Source organism: Furipterus horrens, unplaced genomic scaffold (assembly GCF_987537825.1).
Source record: "Furipterus horrens unplaced genomic scaffold, mFurHor1.1.pri manual_scaffold_9, whole genome shotgun sequence".
Taxonomy (NCBI): Eukaryota; Metazoa; Chordata; class Mammalia; order Chiroptera; family Furipteridae; genus Furipterus; species Furipterus horrens.
Window position 1 is genome coordinate 41,490,151 of NW_028327179.1, and position 19,970 is coordinate 41,510,120.

Below are 19,970 nucleotides of genomic sequence, written 5' to 3' on the forward strand. Positions count from 1 at the left end.
TGTTCTTTTTGTGTAGGAATAAAATGAGTCACTTAAATTTAAAATTCTTTCTTTCAAGAGTCATTAATATAGCTCTTGGCATACCCATATGATGAAATGATCCATCCACTCTTATCACGACATGTTGTTTTTAGAGTTCATTTATACATTTTACTTGTAGCATGCTAAACATTACTAAAAATCACTGAGTTAAGTAGATTTTTGGCTAGTACCAGCTAGGTTTTAATTCACTCTGTTATCTTCCCATATCTAAAGTTTACACAAATAATTACACTCCTTGATAATGAACATGAATACTCAATCTCTCTCTGATAAACTTGCTTGTTAAAAATACTTCTTTTCATAAATAAATTCAGTCCTTCTTTTTTTACCTACAGGACAACATTTTTAAGTTGGAAGATTCACACTTTGAAAATGGCCGTGGGAAGAGTCCGTATGACCCTAAACTGCCGACAGCATCTCTTTTAATAGGTGCGTAGAAAACAATGAAAGAGTGAATTTCTATAGATAATAACCAGATTTCATGTTATTTATTATATGCCAATATTTTCCATTGCTGACCAAAACTATTTTGAAAATAAGGAAACACTAAATGCTGCTTTGATGATTGCACTGTCTAGACTATGATTCTTTTTACTCCAAGTGGTTTAATAGTATCTTTGAAATTGCAAGCTCAATACTATACATACATCCCCACTAGAACTTTAAAATTTTTGTCTTGAAAGAAATGGTTTTGGTTTTCATTTTATGAAAGGTACATTTAAATGGCAGATTTTAACAAATCAAAAGAAAAGAATGATTGTCTTATGAATTGTAGTTCCAAGATTTTTCACACTCTCAATATTTGGAAACTTAATCAGCACGATTAGTCTAATTGGTGGTATAGTTGGCAGAGATCCCATGGTGTTACCTTGAGTTGAAGAAGGTCTTCTATAGTCATCTTTTTCAACTTTATATCTTCTACTCTTTTTAAAATAAAACAAAACATTTTGCATACTGTCTCTGTCCTTTTTTCTAAACCATCTTTCTTTCCAGATTTTTTTGTTTTTTTTACTTTTTTCCTTCAATATTGAAGATGGGTAATGAATGCTTAGTCAGATTTTGAGAAGGTGGAGGTGGGAAGATAGAAGTAGATAAAGGAGAAAATTTGAATTCATATTAAAAGATAATTTTTCCATATTTTTTATTGCTTATGGACTGGAGTTAAAAAAAAACACAAACAAAAGATTGACATCATTAAACAATTTTCCTTCATAACTTTCGAGTATACCAACAACCTAAAATACAAAAGATACTTGGTTTTTACTCGGTTCCTGAATGTGTTTTGCTATATAATCATTAGAAATTATGTAACTTATTTACTATTTTATAAAATAATTATTTGATAACAATAAAAATAATAAAACTCTTCAAGTGTAAAAATTTCCAGTTGAAGTTTGAATAACAAATCTAAACTTTTTAAAATATTTTATTTATTTGTTTTCAGAGAGAGGGGAAGGGAGGGAGAACAAGAGGGAGAGAAACATAGATGTGTGAGAGAAACATCAATTGGTTGCCTCTCGCACGCCCCGAACTGGGGACCTGGCATGCAACCCAGGCATGTGCCCTGACTGGAGTCCAATCGGCAACCTTTTGGTCCACTGAGCCACACCAGCCAAGCTAAATCTAGATTTTTTTAAATGTAAATTTAGATTATTATTTTATGTGTCAAAAGCCCATAAAGTTTTGCCAGTGCTTTCCTATTTAAAAAATAATTTTTTCTACTCAAAAAATAAAACTAATCATATTGACTACTACATTAACTGTGAAGATTTTCTCCCAATATTCGCTAATGTTTATCACTACATATCATTGATCTCTTTCCTATTATGAATAACACCACTACAATGTGAATTATCTCCTCTATTGCTTTTCAGATGTAGGCAATTTCAGTCCATTTGATTCATATATAAAGCATTTTAACAAAAGTTTAAGACCTAAAGAAATGCAGCAAATTTAGCACACTTATAATTTCCCTATTCACAGATAGCCTAGTGATTACATGTGGGTACTTCCTTAAGGGCACACACAGAAATTTGAAAGTTGTCTTACACAAAGGAGAAGAATCCAACCTTGTTTGAACTTGTAGCCTATACTTATTTAAATTGCATGCTGAAAAAAGGATAGATTTTCCTCAAAAAGCAGTATGTATAATTGTGCCCAAAGCAGCTTTAATTTGTGGTATGTTGCTCAGTAGGGATTTGCTTGATTATTTATTTTAATATTCCATTGAGAAAGGATGATGACAAGTAAGTATTACATAGTTCATTTGGTATGCAACCACACAAAGTCCACAAAGAATATTTAACTCCACAGTTCGGGTTTTATCTTAGAAAGTCTTTGAAAAAAACTGTATAAGCTTGTGAAAAGAAAAAGAGAGTGAGGGAAATGTTGTGAGTCAAGGAGAGAATGTATGACTGAAAAAAAAAAGAAGAAAGAAAGAAAAAACATAGGCATTTCAGAAAAGCTGCTTTAAAATGGAAGTCAAGACCTCATCTATCTAATATGGTAAAATAATGTAGTAACTTTCATAGATATTTAGTGTTTATTGACAAGGAGGGTTATTGAAGCCAACATAAATTAATTTCTGAATCAGTTGGTTAGCAAGATACAAAAACATCAGCAAGCCATATTAGACTTGGTAAATTCTCTTAAAATATCTGCAACACCATTTTAATTCAACAGCTGTGACTTACTTTATTAAGGTTATATACATCTCTTATAACTATGCATAAATTCTTCTTCTCACAGTACACTTAATTCCCCTTATTGGATTTTTCTTGGCATTTTCCATTGTGCTGCTTTAAAAAGAATGCTTACTAATTAAATGGAGTTTTTTAAACATAAATATTTTCCACTGCACTTCCCACACTTTTACATACAAGACTAACTACTGTCTCTGAAATATATAGGTTGTTGGGAAAACCTATCTACTAAAAGATTTTGCATATGTTCTCCTCATTTCACCACATAAAAATGTTTTTTCAAGGTGATTCTGGGCTGCTTCTTTTTCCAATACTGGGAAATAAAATTTCATGTTTGGCACAAGATACCTATAAAGTGGCTAGGTGAAACTTGACAGCAGATACTTTTTATACACTCTATTAAGCAGTTTCAACTAGTAGTAAACTTTAAAACCAGATGACAGCTTGAAATTTAGTTTATGAAATCTATCAAGCTTTAGTATATCCTCTTTACAAAATGCCATGGCTTTTTAAGTGATGTTCATAGGAAATATAGATTATCTCCTGAGCAACACACAGCTACTGAATTATGTCCCCAAGTCCAATGAATGTAAGTTTTTAAAAATCACGTTAGTCAAGTTAATTTTTCAAACCTCCTTTAATAAAAACCATTGTCAATATGAAATTGCTCTAGTACTTATTTTTTAATTATTTCTTATTTTACCAACTTGTAAATATTTTATGATGTTTTTAATAGTTCTCTATTAAAAATAGTAGTTGCTGTCTTGCTTAGAATAAATACGTGTGACCACAACAAAAAAATGAAACTTAGTAATTTCTCAGTAAGTATCATGTCACATTTTCATAACATGAGAGGAATAGTCAACATGAAATCAGTTTTATTTCCTCATTGAAATCTTCTCTAGGCATTGCAGTGCTAATAATTTAGAAATATTCCATTTCTAAGAGATATTATTGAGATCTGTCTCAAGGGTCTAGACTATTAGCTAAGGTTTGTTTTCCCAAGCTAGATTTTTTTAGGCCTCAAGAAAGAACAGAATTTTATATTAGGATATACTATCACTTTGTATTAGAACAAACAAGATACTCCTTAAATTAACTATAATTGAGAAAATTATTTGAAACTCTCAGAGTATCAGTTTCTTTGTGTATAAAATGGCTTGGCCATGCTAATTCCACTGATTTATTGTGAAATACCATACTACATTTGAGTGCTTAGATCTTCTGAAATATATGTGAAATGGAAACAAACAAACAAAATAACAACTAGTAACAGTGGCCGCCTATGTGAGGTCTGGGAGACAGACATGGTACCTTATAAACGGTGTATTTTAATAATTTTGTAGTATGTGAACTTATTAACTACTCAAAAAATGCCAGTTTTAAAAGACAACATAAGTAACAAAACCAACACATTTAATCTTTTACAAGGTGGGGCAAAACTTAGTTTACAATTGAGTATGCAAAACAGAGCTTATTATTGTATTATTATTTATTAATTATTGTATTATTTTCCATATGAACAACTGTACACTGACTTTTGTCCCACTGTGTACTTATCGGTATAGAAAAAGGAGCTTGATAAATTTAAAAATATAAAATTATTCCCATACCCTTTCATTCTCAGGAAATAGATTTCATCATCATGTGTGTATGTGTATGTCCATGTGTGTGCAATAGAACAAGAGTGAGAGAGATTTGTCTTTTTCCTCTGTTTCTAATTACTCTCTATTCTGAGTGGAATGTACTTAAGGTGTTAACAACATAATGGGGCTTGGTCTTTATGTTTGTTTGATTTTTGCTCACATCCATGTCACACTTAACACCTGTGTTAGTAATGCTTCAGTTTCATCAGGAAATGTTTTCTTCACCTTCTGTTTCTCCTCACCACACCCTTCTTAGGAATTGTAATCTAATACATTAACTGATCTAAGGCACATTTTTACTCCATTTTGAGTTGTGAACAGAAAGTCCAGACTACACATGAACTTTTATTTTTTAGCACATGTTTCCCAGATAGCTCTGCAATGGTGGAAGTGCAGTACACTAAAGTCCTTGTTCATCTCAGTAAAGAATGCTTTCCTTAGAGACAATTTAAAAAACTGTCAGTTAAGAAAGAATGGCATGTATTCAAATAGCAACTTTTAGATTTGACAATATTTGAATGGTTAGTTACATCTGTCCGCACTAATGTATCTTACTCCGATGTATTATTTTTGACATACCAAACTGCCTATGTTTTCTTTTGTGGAAAGACTTAAAAATATTGTTGGAAGAGTGTCCACAACTATCTTTTAATATATATAGCAATTCTTTGAGTATATTATTTCATAATAAATTTTTAAAACTTGAACAAATATTATATTTTCCTTCACTAGTAACTTAGTATATATGGAAAACCCCAAAGTATCTGTCTTAACCATAATGTCATTTCTATCAAAGACAACATTTACCTGATACACTATTTCAGATTCACAGGAAGGCATATTTATGATCAGAAAAGTGGCAAATTATCATTATGCCCGAGGGTCAACATATAATTTGGTAACTTGATGATTGACCTAGAAACTACAAAAGAAGTTTGGCAAGTAGGCATTTCTGTTAAACATATTTGTAAACATGCCACCAGAAGTGTGTAGTAAATTTCTTATGCTCAGATGTCATTAGATCATTTGAGATAATCACAGAATGTACTCTTTAACACATGGTGAAAATGCACACGTATATTAAATGAAAGATACTCTGAGTTGAAATTATATTTCTGCTTAATGAGAATGCAAGAGTAGGTTATTACGCCACCTATAATTTTGCATCAAAACAACTAATTTGTTATACATTTTCTGTAGTGATTATCCTTGATAAGGATCTTATAGAAACCTCAGCAGAAAATCTGATCGAAGACCTGTTTTAAAAGCATAGTTACTGATATTGAGCACTGACACTATGGGAATGTACTCCTCATGGCCACCTAATTATCTGGTGCCCTCCAGCTCACAGAACTCACTCTGACTCTTGCCAAAAATAATATTAAGGTGGGAGAGGTAATTTCCTATAACTGGAGGCAACTGGTGTCCAAACTGCAACCTTCCTTTGGTTTATAAATCAGTTGTTTAATTTAATTCTGTTTTTAGTGGTAAATTGAGTTAATAGCCCCTTTTACTGAATAGCTCTCCTACTTTCAGTGAATTGACCAACCTATTGTTGTTAAAAGAGAAACAAATCAGTCATGCTTCCTTTGCTTGTATTTGATTTGACTCTTGCCTTCCTCATATGGGAGTGGTTAACAAAAAATAAGTGTAAATTATAAAACCATAAACCAAATGAATAAGAGAAACAAATACCTATCTATATCCAAGTAACAGTTTCTTGTGTCGTTATTTCAACTCTCTCCTGAATAGAATTTACATGTAATAACAGCCATAATTATATATTTTACTCACAAAAAAAGCTAAATCAACTAAAAGGAATGATTAATTAATGACAATCTTTACTCTACATCCCTAATTATACCTTCTCTTTAGCATGATCTATCTGACTACATTCTGATATGATATTGTTCAGTCTTCACTTTTTGGTGGTTCTATTTTCACCCTTCCTTATTTTCACCACCTAACATGTGGTTAAAAGGTCAATGAGGCTCAACTAATAATTTAATATTTATTATTTATGAAGATAAAGAGCATACAAAGCATCCCGTGACAGGTGTTACAGGACAAAAATTTTTGAAATTGACATAAACATTTTAGGCTACTTTCGCAACATATTTTAAATTAACAGTCCATTATTCACACAGAGCAAGAAAAATAATTTACCAGAAGTTTAAAAATATATTTGTATATCAATTATTTGTAAAATTATAAAATACCAAACAATAAAAATGGTTCATCAAAGAGGACACAAACCTCGCATGAAAAAAAATTAAATTACAACAATTGATTATAGGTTTAAATTAAGGAAACAATAGGCATTTAATATTTAAAACTACCTTTTAAACTTATGGCTACCATATTCATAGTGTTTTTGTGCCCTTAGAAAAGGATTATTTCTTTTTTAAAAATAAATTTATTGGGGCGACATTGGTTAAGAGTGTTATTTCTTTAAGTTGTGATTAGATAAAATATTGCAGCAAATGATAGTGAGAATAAGTCAAATTTGAACTTCACATTTAATTAAGAGAAATATAGATGCTTTTGAATCCTAAAGATGTTATACTATCACAATTTAGGATGTCAGATGAGTTCTATTTATTTAACTGCTTATTTTTACTTAATATATTATACAACATTTTTTATTTGTATTTGATTCACATCAGTCTAAAATCAATGATCAGTGTTTTTAAACTCATTCTCCAAGATAAGGTGTCTTTCTGTTCATATTTGAAGTCATAAGTTGGAGCTGTTCAATGGTTCTCTCTGTGTAACTATTCTTCACTGCTTTGGGGTTTCTCAAAGCCCGGTTTGGTGTATTCAAACACATCAAAGGACCACAGGTTTTACCAGATAAATTGATTTTTGTTGGAGCACTGAGAATGTCTACTTTCTATTGCAAAGCCCTTATTTGCAAGTAAGAACTGAGGGTGTAGACAAAGAATATCGTAAAAGCAATCAGATTCATAACATTTCCCAGGGGCATTTATAACTGAAAATTTACAGAAAGTTTTCCATTCATCTAATTTTTTTGTTATTTTGTTTTGCTGATAATTCACTGTAAGGAGACAAGCAATAATGTATGTTCTGGGTGAAATAATATGTGACACTTTCTGTTTAGAGGAAAGAAAACATAACATTTACCAACTTCAGTTTATTATAAGGTCCTATGTTTTAATAAAAGAGGCTTGGGATTAAACGGGCCTGTGTTTGAACTTTCACCTTGACTTGCCTAGTCATTAGCTGAGAAACCTTGGGTTACTTGAACTGTAAAATAGGGGTACGTTTACATCATGGGATTGTTGACAGAACAAATGAGATCATTTGAAAGTGTCAAGCTAGGGCCTGACTGCCCAGCAAGCACAGTAGTAGTCAGTAAATATTGACTTCTCTTTCTCCTCCCTTTTTCCTTTTCCTTTCTATACTTTACCTTCTGATTAGGTGTCTTCCATTATTAAACTATGACCTAGAGTTAATTCAGTTTAATTTGGATGAGTCAAAGACAACAGAATTTGAACTGTAGTGATTATGAGCTGTGTTTGTAAAATGTCCTCCTCTCCAAACACATCTCTGTCAAATATGAGGTTAAGTAGTGAACCTTTTCTTTTTGATTGTATTTATACTAAATTAAAACACTTTTCCAAGTTATAAATAGCAAGAATAAATGACAAAGAAAATATTAGTACTTTCTAGTTAGAGCAAAATACAAGATTCAATTAAAAGGGACTATCTTAGAAATTTCATTTCTGTAAAATAAGAACTGTAAGCAAGATTTTACAATGATTCCTTATCCTAATGAACAAGATTATTAGAATTATAGTATCTTTACACATACAAAAGCAAACAATGTGTGCCTTTGTAAGTTTGTGTCTAATTATAGTTGAGAAGAATAAAATTTCATGTTTTAGTAATGTCTACTGAATGATATTTTAGGCAATTTTTCAAAGTTAATACTTAGTGAATAGTCAGGTAGTACTTAGTAAATGATCATTTAATAAAATATTTCTTAACAAAGATATAGAATCTAAAAATAAGTAGCTTTGCATAATGGTGCAGAGAGCATTTCTGTTTTCCTTTTATCGAGGTCTTAACATCAAACTTGCATTTTGTTTGGTTTGGTTTTCTTGCCTTAATTGAATTAAAGTATGCATATGTGGTTTTATTTTGTCACAACACAGATGGAGAATTATATTCTGGAACAGCAGCTGATTTTATGGGGCGAGACTTTGCTATCTTCCGAACGCTTGGGCACCATCACCCAATCAGGACAGAGCAGCATGATTCCAGGTGGCTCAATGGTAGGTGGTGCTTGTAAGAACAGACAGGTAGCAGGTGTAGCTGAAGTAAGTAAGTGGAGAACTTTCTTTGTATAGTATAAACAATGTGACTTGAGATTTAGTATGCTGTTAAACTCACAGTGGTGACTTCACGACTGTGGGTGTGAGAAAGTTGGGCAAAGGAGAAAAAAGAGATTAAGGACTCAGGGAAATATTTGCTTTGTGCCAAAAGTGAAATTTCTCAGTAGTTAACTATGGAAAGAAATAGATCTGGGCTGGAGTTACAGAAGGGAGGAAATGGAAAATGATAAGATGACTAACCAATACAGTCTTACAGGAACACTATGACGTATCTCATGATGTAGTGTTTTTTTTTTTTGTTTTTTTTTCCCCCACACCTCTCACATTTCCTTCAGAACATCATATGTTATTTAGCATTAAAAAAAAATGTGCTAATGACAACATCACATTGATAGTATTTTCAAAATTTCAAAGGACTTTTGTGAGATTCAATCTGATTCTCCTTTAATCTTTCTAAAACCCTATCTCCCATGTGATAGGTAAGGAAATTGAGCCTAATATCTAAGATTACATTTACCCCTGTAGTAAAATATTTGGAACAAGAACCCAGTTTCTCTAACTTCAGTCACTGGCTTCACCGCTTTTTTTCTCTTTCTCTCTTTAGTAAATAAATGATTTTAGCAGAGGAGAAAATATACAAAATTTATATGCCTAAAATAAATAAATGTTATTTTTGTTCAGATCTTGAGCTAAGTAATCCTTATATGTTCTTATATCTAGAGTTTGATTTTGTTTTGATGATTCACTTGCACATTCATCAAAGGTTTTCATAATGGTTCTCACAGTATTATCATGGTCATTTTTTATTATTAAATAATTATCTCCTTTTACATCTGCCTTGAGTCTTATAAAATATAGCTGCCAAGTCCCTAATCTCCCACTCATGACCTTTTGCCTGGTTTCACATGCCTCATTAATGAGGATGAAACTCTTGGTTTATAGTCCATATATGTTTTTAGTAAGATGCTTGCTTATCTCATTTCTTTGAACTTCTACCATAATTGTTTTCCCTGCCATTTCTTAAGAGAACCACAAAATTCATTTCATCCCTCAGTCCTTCATTGATTTGTTAGAGGAAAAAATTATAACATTGCCTCAGAACCTCACTGAAATGTCAGGAGACCATGAACTGTGTTTGACAATCTTTGTTCTGATATATCTCATATTCTAAGTGACTATTCAACACATAAAACATACTGCAAGTAACTTTAATCAGTATCTCTTCCCTCCTGCAAAACAGTGATGATCATCTTATTTTTAATGCATTAGTATGAAAGCTGTGCCTCTTTCTTTCCACATTTTACCCTCTACTTTTGCTCTTAATTACATTGATGATCTTTCATAAACTTACCCAATTGACATCTCCTTTGCTGCCTTTACCTCTCCTTCACCACACTTTTTTCCCTCTGACCTGAAAACTTGTTCATCTATCTTATTCATACACCTCCTTTAATCATGGTGTGCCATGATGTTCCTGTATATCTAAGTTCACAGCCTGGTTACAAACTTGTTTCTCAACATTTTTATCCTTTTATCCACTTCCTACCTGACTTGGATCCCATGAAACTGCTCCTCCAAAGGTCACTGATGACTTCCCGTAGCATTTTATCAGTCTCCACCTAGAAAAACCTCTCCTGCCATATTTGCCACCCTTAACTAACATTTTCTCTTCAAAAGTCACTCATTTTCCTTCCCTTTTTTCCTGCTCTCCCAAGTTTTAAATGTTTGATATCACTCACTTTCCTGTTGCTGTTCTCTTTAATGTAAATGACGCCTAAGACCTTTGATATTAAGTACAGACACTGTGATAGTCAAAGGAGATTGGACAGAGTCAAACACCTCCCCTGGGAGAGAGGAAATACAGTGGTAGCTGGGTGACCATCAGAGAAATTATGTGTTTCACCAAGAAAGAGAAAATATGCTGGGATCATGATAAGGCTATCTGTGCAAAACTATGCAAGAACCTAACTCCAAATTCCCAGAGGACAGTTCTGGAATACCCACTGTTGCTATCTGGTCTGTTCTCCAAATGAAATATTTATTTAGGAAGACAAATGTTTGTTTTTATTCTGCAAAAAGGAGACTGATCTACCAGGAACTCTAAAAGGCATACAGGCTTTCACTGTCCATGAGAAAGAAAACCTCATTAGAAGATGGAATCACAGAAAGGAGAATACAGTATCCATTTCATTTTTATGGTCTTGGAGGAGAAAAGCCATCAAGTTAAAGCTGCTTTTGTGCTGCACACACTCACATGTTGACAGCTGAGTCTGAAGAATTTACACTGTGGGAAAACAGTCATTGTCCACAGCTCTGTACTTCATCTCTGCAAATGTGCAGTTCATTTGAGAATTCAGTTATCAGTCTCTCAGCACTAAATGTGAGAACTGATTCTACCAAATTAGCACAAAGGTTATGTTTGACAGGGTGCAGAAACCAGAACTGCTGTGAGATGGGGGATGTAGACACATCTGAGATAGAACCGAGGGACTGTGTGAATCACAGTCTCGTGGAATTAAGTACCATTTCAGAATAAATTTAGAAACATAATGTTTACACATTCATGCATAAAATAAATGAGTTTGGAGGCATGAACATAGACTACACAATCATTTGTGCTTTCAGAAGTAATAAATTGCCTTGCATGGTACTTCATGAAAGGTCTATTAAATTAATTTTGGTACAAGACTTACTTTACTTTTCTCAAATTAATTCAAACAAACCATTTATTTTTGGAAGAATTAGTTGCCTTATTTTAATGATTTTAATATCTTTCTAAGTAAAATTTAAAAGACAGTTGCCTAGAATTAGATCTTGAAATATCTAATTTTTAATAGAATTTTACTATTTTCATAGTTAGTAAAATTTACATTTTCATAATAGTTAAATTCTGTTTTATTTTAACAAGAAATATTAGGAATGAGTAATACATTTAGGTAAAGAAGAAAAACTGCTTTTTAAAAAAACATCATTGGCACTATCTCCTGGTTTAAGGCTGATAGATGTTAGAACAACTTCAGAAAATGTACTAGTATGTGTTTTCCATGATGTCCCAAATTTAGGATGTGCTTTTCCTTGTGCTTCATAAATTCTGTCAATATTATATTTTTTTAACTTAAGTTCCACTGTTGGCTTACTAACAATGTGAGGATTAGGTAAAAATGTTCTTTATATATTCATAGCAAAGGTACAAAATAACTTTTTGCTATTATTGTTATAGTAATGATTTCTTAACCTTTATTATGTAATTACCACTGCCTAGTTTTGGTACAGAGCACATGTATGGCTAACCTACATTTATTTTTCTATTTGATGGACGCTATATTCAGTATTGTTTATGTCTTGGTCTAATAGTAGAAGGCTGTATGCTATGGAGGAAAGAACATAATCCTTAAAGTGAGACAAAATTTCACCTTACTTTGGCCCTTACTTTTATATTTTTTAAAGACTTTATTTATTTATTTTTAGAGAAAAGGGAATGGAGAAAGAGAAGGAGAGAAACATCACTGTGTGAGATATACATACACTGAGGGGTTGGCTCTCACATGCCCCCAGCTGGGGACCTGGCCTGCAACCCAGGCGTGTGCCCTGACTGGGAATCAAACCGGCGACCCTTTGGTTTGTAGGCCAGCATTCAATTCACTGAGCCACACCAGCCAGGGCATTGGACCTTACTTGTAATGGGATTATACTACCTACGATTTATAGTTGTGAAAAAAAGACCATATGATAATCTATAAAAAGTACAAAACAAGTGATTGGCATGTGGTAAGCATCTAATAAATCTGAATTTTCTCTGTATCTCTTATTCCATTTCCATTGGGTGCAGCATACTTAGGAAGCTTTGTCATATTTATTCTGCAAGTGATTATATTTGAGTCAGGGTGAAAGGGCCGTCACAGTAGGGTTTAATATAAAACCACATGGATCCTTGAGTGAGCCAAGGCCCAGTGAACACAAACAGACCTAATTACAGTGCCCAGAGTGTGAGGCCTTCCCACTCATTTCAGAAAGACCTGTTTTCTTTTAGTGGATTTCCTAAAGGGATTGTGCCTGTGGATAGCCCAACCCACTTGCTTTTTTCTGTAATTGAAATGGTATGTAAGTCATCATTCCACTTCCTCTCACTTGTAACTCTCTCACACCAGCCTGGCCTGCCCTTATTGGAATGAGCATAGCTTCCTCTGTGGTCCTGTACCAGGATATTTCATGTTCTCTGAAGATTCAAATTTCTCCACAAGACATATTTTTACGTAAATAAAACCAAGAAATATGATTGCAAATAAATTATAAGAGTACAAATTAATGTTACATGGTACCAGATACCTAATTTCAAATCATTTGTACAACTCTTTTGCTGTACTATTTTAATTCTATTATCTTTAAAGCCATAAACTATGTCAGAGTATTCAATTAGATTTTTTAAATAAGTAAAATGAATTATCTAGCTTTGCATAATGTCAGACTTCTCAATGATACCATTTTGAATTATTTCTCTGGCTTAAGAAAGTTAGTAATATATTTTGCTGACCTTGGAGAAGAAAAGCGCTCTGGAAGGCTTATTTTATGTTTATATGAGCAGGTGAATGTTACGGAAGAAGAGTGACCACTTAGTTAAAGCAGCAACAGCAACAGCAACCACAAATGCCTTCTTGGTTTCCATAGCTTGTGAAAGACACAACAAGGATGCAGTCTTTTTAACTTTTGAATTACATCTGTGAATTATATTCTGTTAGTTAACACTTCTGAGGTATCACTTTATAGAGTCACAGAAAAAAATAATCATATTTTTGGTTATTTTCACTGAAATGATGCCAAAACATGGATATATAATAGTTTTAAAGTATTCGTACCTACTACTATGCTGTTCACCTGAAACCAATACTAAATAATATTGAAAGTAACAGTAATTGAAAAATAAAGTAAAAACAAACCTCAATAACAAGGAAGATTATTCATACCTTAACCTAAATACAAACTAATAGTTATCTGCTTTTTTCTTGTGAATCTATTACCTAGAAAAGTTTTCATCCCAGTAAAGACTGTGCACACCCAACTATATTTTTTCAAAATATTTACACCAGAAATTATTCTACTCTCTAAATGATAATATATTTAATAAGTTCATTAAATATGCTTTTTTATTTCAAAAATAGCAAAATGTTACCAATACATTTGATCTTCTTTTTAGAGAAACTACTTTCTCTGTCACATTGTTTAAGGCACATAATCTCTTTCAAGTGGTTTTGTTTAAAATTACATGACACTAATGAGGAAAAATAAATAAAAATTTGGAATAGAAGTTAACTCAGTGACAATGTTTGGAAGGTGATTTTATGTTTTTCAAAAGTCTGAGAAAATGTACCTGAGTAAAACAGGATATGATATTTTAAAAAATTTTTAATTATGGGCTAAAAAAATACAACTGTCAAGAATGGACTATTAGTTCCAAATTTTGAACCACTTATTTTAGAATTTATGGTTGAATGGTTAGACTAGAAAAATAACATTTAACGATATTATTACACTCATTTAAGGTAATCTATTTTTATTTATTTGTATTATTTGTATTTTTATTTTTTTATATTTTATTGTTCATGCTATTACAGTTGTTCCATCCTCCTCCTTTGCATCCACTGTTTTTAAATTAAAATTTATGAAAATGTATAAAAATGAAACAATATCTTGGAAAATTCTTTAAATTAAAGCCAGCTTTCTTTTTCCCCTTAGTTCTTAATTTTTTTCTCTCTAGCCTCACCATCAGTTTAATGAATACAGAGCCTGTCTATACCAATTTCCTCTCCTAGAGCCACTACATTCAGAGCTCAGGGGGCCTGAATAGGGATTTACTGCTGACTGGGTAATCTGGGTTCATGTGTGCAGTGACATCAAGCAAGGGATTTACCCAGAGAAGTGGATGCCATCACAATGTGTGTAACCATGGTGTGACTGGCCTCTCCGACATGGCTCTCAAAAGGTTTCCCTCTGTGAAAACAGGAGCCTGTTTGCAAATTAATTAGTTTCTGGCGGCAGCTTGATTGTTGACCCAGAGTTTGTAGAGTGGAAAAACAATCAGATTAGTGTGCTCAGGGTAAAAGACCAGTGTGCAGTTGCGTGTGGCTGCTCAACTATTGAAAGTATGAATGGACTGAAACAAATTCTTTTCTGAGAAACCTAGGCAGAGGTTAAGTGTGATGAGTCTAGAGCACCCAACAGCAGGAGCTGGGGAATTAAAGGATTTTAGCCAGATAAAGCTGAATGGTGGCAAGCAATGCCATTGAACTTTAATGGAACGGATAGTTTTCACCAACATGCTGCTCCCCCCCCCTAAAAAAATCATACTATATTCTAATTGCCTCAGTGGAAGGAATAAGTTTATGGCATTATTAAATGTATGCTTGACACAAATACTTTTGTAGTGGTAGATTTCAGAAGCTTCCAGACTGGAAGGTTTTAATTATAATGTCTCAAAAACTAATATGATAATATTTAAATGAAAAAAGTTTATAAAATAATGCTTGTTCATGTTGATAAAATATTGTTGAGCAAGACTCTTCAAATGCCCAATAAAATTAATTCTGAGTCATAAATGTTGACTGATGAAAATTTGTTTTAGTCAATATCATTGTTTATGCTTAATTTTGTAAGACCACCTAAAACAATAAGCCATATATACTTTTCCTTTGTATGTAACATTAGCAGAGATCTTCATAAACATAGCTATCCCAACAGTTTTCCACTCAAAAATTATTTATGTCTCTCAGTTTTCAAGTGAACTGAATCCAGATTTCACTCCCTGCCTAGTCCTTTGACATCTAATCCTAAGTGACCTCTCCAATATTAAACAGTAACAGAGTCCAATTAAGTAGAGTTGATTGTCCTCAAATTTACTATCTTTTTTCACTTAACCATTGCATTCTCCCAGTGGATTTCAATCTGTCCCACCTTTGAATCCCAAGTACACACAGGTGCACATTTATTTCTATTACAGTGCCTTATATTCTAGATTTATTGACTAACAAACAATTCAATGAATCTGATTCGTAGTCTCTGGGGTAACTTGCCTGAGTTTGCATCCCAGGTCCTCCACTTAACAACCTTTGTGGTTTTTACTTTACTTATTTTCATCACCCATTTGTGATTTGTAAAATGGAGTTAATTCTAATATACTGTTTTGCTGAGGATGCATAAGACAGTTTATATAAGGTAGTAAGAACAGTGTCTGATAATATAACAAATGCTCATAATAACTATGGTTGCTGCTGCTATCACATGTATATCAGCTCTATACATAACACATAATGCGTGTTTGGCAAATCCATACAGTGAACAATACAAATTAATACATTAATAGTACATAATGCACATTTGGCAAATTGTTACAGTGAAGCAGTAGTTTGCTTTCTTAATTTGCTCTCAGGTTATTTTGTTTTGTTTTGCTTAGCTATTATTGTTATTATTGTCAGAATCACTTAGTACATCAAGAATATATAAAATATCTAACTTTAGTATTAATATAATCAAATGTTGAATGAAACTGAACTCAACAAAATGAGCATGTGAAAAAATGAAACATACAAAGGCTAAATTTCAATAAATACATTATTCTAAGCATTAACTTCATTCTGGTAAGTGCAATAATCACCACTTAAATTAAAAAGTAAAACTTTAGGTTAATTTTTTTCAATACAGTATTTTAGGTGACATTAACTACATTGATGACTGTAGGAAAAGCATCCATCCTGCTGTATCACAGCTAATCTTTTATGTTTTCCTGTGTGAAGACATCATATGTAAATTCTGGCATAGTTGTTAAGAGAATGAATGTATGGAGTCTGACCGTCTGACATGGGCACTAACTGAGCAACTATAGACATTTAATGTAAGCTCTCTGTGCTTAGTGTTCCCTTTTTCAAATGCAATAATAATAATTCCTTCTTTGTTCAGTTGCTATGGGTACTGTGTACGAGCAAATTTATATAAAGCATTTGGAATAGTTATTACTATTACCCAAAACAAACAAATAAAAAAAACCCAAAATTTAGTTAATGTTAGCTGGTTTCATAATATTACGTAAGAATTTTAAAGAAAGGAAAAATGACACTACCTAATTATGTCAAATTACTACAAATATAGAAGAATGTGCAATCTCTCTTAACCCAGCAGCCACATATTTCTAAGAAAGCAATGAAAGTGAACTGTGTTATTTATGCATACTTCAAATCACTAAAAACTCTGCTGGTATGAACTTTTTTACAAAGAGTTTGGCCTGCAGACTAGCAGCATGTGTATCTCTTGGGAGCTTGTTAGAAATGCAGAATCTCAGAGCCCACCCAGACCTACCAAATCAGAATCTTCACTCTATTAAAATTCAACATTAAAATTTGAGGTAAACTAAACTACCAAAATATATTATGTTTGATTATTAAAGGAGACATAGAGACACAATGGTTGTGTTCCTGAGTAGACTATCTTATATCTCTACTTCAATTGATGTGAGCATAAAGAAATTGTATGTGAGTGTGTTCATTATTTAGACTCAAGTTTATTTCACATGATATGGTCTAACCAAACTGAAATTCTTCTAATAGCAACCTTCTTAAATTAGGGACTTTTGTTTCCATTTAAACTTGGGAAATAGAAATATTATATACCCTTTGAATAGGTTGATTGGAATTTCATGCAATAACCACTTACAGGAACTCTATATAAGGCTAGAAGACCCACCCTATTCTGCTTGAATCATTCTACTGGTCTCCCACAACTACATGTTCTGTTAAATGTTTTTAAAATTTTTTAAATTGTGATAAAGGTGATGACTTTTAGGGTTCAAAGAAGCCTCAGTTTTTTTAAGTCATTTTCAGAATATTTTAATATAAATTAAATGCACCCTAGCTGGGTAGCTCATTTGGCAAGAGCAACATCTCAGTATGCCAAGGTTGTGGTTTCAATCCCCAGACAAGGCACACATAAGAAGAAACCAGTGAATGCAGGAATTGGTGGAGCAGCAAGTCAATCTCAATCTCCCTCTCTCTTTCTCTCTCCCCTCCCCTGCCCCTCCATTCATCTCTCTCATTAAAATCAATAAATAAGAATTTAAAAACAAGTAAGTGAACTTTCCTTTCTAGAGCTACACTAGGACTAATACTATTTTAAGTAATAAATTGGATGATAAAACAGCTACATGATATTTAAAACATATGATAAACGGTTATTAATTCCCTGTAAACATCTTTTTGTCAAAAGCATCCAGTAATGAAAACTAGGTAGATTTTTAGTGCAAAGAAACAAAATAAAAAATAAATAAAAACAAAAAAATTACACTTTTTATGTAACAACATTAAATTTGGTATGGCGATGTTCAAAGGACCTAAACAGACACTTCTCCAAAGAGGACATACAGATAGCCAATTGGCATATGAAAAGATGTTCGACATCACTAATCGTCAGAGAGATGCAAATTAAAACTACAATGATATATCACCTCACACCTCTCAGAATGGCTATCATCAGTAAATCAACAAACAAGCACTGGCAAGGATGTGAAGAAAGGGGAACCCTGGTTTACTGTTGGTGGAATGCAAACTGGTGCAGCCACTGTGGAAAGTAATATGGAGATACCTCAAAAATTAAAAATGCATCTGCCTTTTGACCCAGAGATCTTACTTCTGGGAATATATCCAAAAAAACCCAAAACACTAATTTGAAAGGACATAATGCATTGCAGGGTTATTTACAATCGGTAAGATAGGAAACAGCCCAGGTGTCCATCAGTAGATGAGTGGATGAAACAGCTCTGGGATATTCACACAATGGAACACTACTCAGCCATAAAAAGAAGAAAAGTTTACCCTTTGTAATGGATGGACCTGAAAAACATTATGCTTAGTGAAATAAGCCAGTTAGAGAAAGTGAAATACCCTATGACTTCACTCAGATGTGGAAACTAATGAACAAACTGAACTAACAAGCTAAACAGAGACAAACATAGATAGAGAGCAGGATGACAGCTAAGGTGGGGTGAGGGTAGGGGAGGAGGAATTGAGCAAAAAGGAAACAAAGACTCATGGACATGGACAACGTGTGGCGTTTGCTGAAGGGAGGAGAATATAAGGGGAGTAAGTGGTAATGGAAAAAAATACAATAAAAATTATGAAAACTAAAATAAATAAATAAATTGTAAGAATGAAATAGGGCCTTTTTGATATTAAAAGAACTTCCAAAATTTATGTATACATAACTGACCATTTTCTTTTCTTTCTTTCTCTCTTTATTGTTGTTCTGTTACGGTTGTCCCAATATTTCCCCTGTTGCTCTCCACTGCCTCACACCCCGCTCCGACGGTCTATACATATAACTAACAACTTCTCACTATTCAGTTTACATAGATGTAACTCTAAAAAAGAGAAAACTCAAAATAAGAGAAAGCTGAATTAAAATAACAGTGATTGTTTATTTTCAACATATTGAGATTAGGGAAGTCCAAAAAATGGTAGCTAATACTAAATTTGAGTTATTATTTCTTAAAGTATAATAAGATCTTACAGATTAAGCAGGGTTTATAATAAGAATTGTTTCCTGCACATTTTAATTACTTTGAAAATTATCCTATAAATTATATTCCTTTCTACCTTGAATTTTCTTCCCCATATAATTAGACATCCTTAAGAATCAAAACTATTATTGTCTTTTAAGACAAAAGCCATAGAAACTGCTAATTATATCACAGTTGAACATGTTTTACATCTTTGAAGAGACCCTGAATTTCTGGCATTTTGAGAACATTTTCTGACCAGAGCAGGATAGACTGGCTGAAGCTGCTCTGGTGTTGCAATCAGTATAATTAGTTTCTATCTATAATAACATTCAAGTTAGTAAAAAGTTGCCAAGGTCTGTGTCAAACAAAATTGACCTAAATCTTCCCTAGTCCTTAATCACTATTTCATATCAGGATTCAGGCCACATTCTTACAGATATTTGCTTTTCCCTAGAACTCAGGGGTCTAATGAGAGGCAATTCAGTGAAAAACTTCCTGTCAATGCAGCACTTGAATTAGGATTTAGATTATTACGACGCCCTAAGGAATGGGCAAATATCAAAATAGAACTTCTTTTATTTAACTTATAAAATTAACTTTATTTCACAGAGTAAGAAATATTTTGAGATTACATGTTCAGAAAATCTTTCGTAAATTTTATGGTTATGTAAAAATTGGCATTTTT

The 19,970-nt window shown here is 32.7% G+C and overlaps 1 protein-coding gene across 1 annotated transcript in view; it reads left to right on the forward strand.

Moving 5' to 3' along the window:
- SEMA3A (semaphorin 3A) overlaps positions 1 to 19,970 on the forward strand; it is a 216,703-nt gene that overhangs the window by 133,628 nt on the left and 63,105 nt on the right. The window contains exons 5-6 of the mRNA XM_090287280.1: positions 378 to 471; positions 8,569 to 8,688. Of these exons, the coding sequence (XP_090143406.1) occupies positions 378 to 471; positions 8,569 to 8,688 (214 nt within the window). The remainder of the gene's footprint in view (positions 1 to 377; positions 472 to 8,568; positions 8,689 to 19,970) is intronic.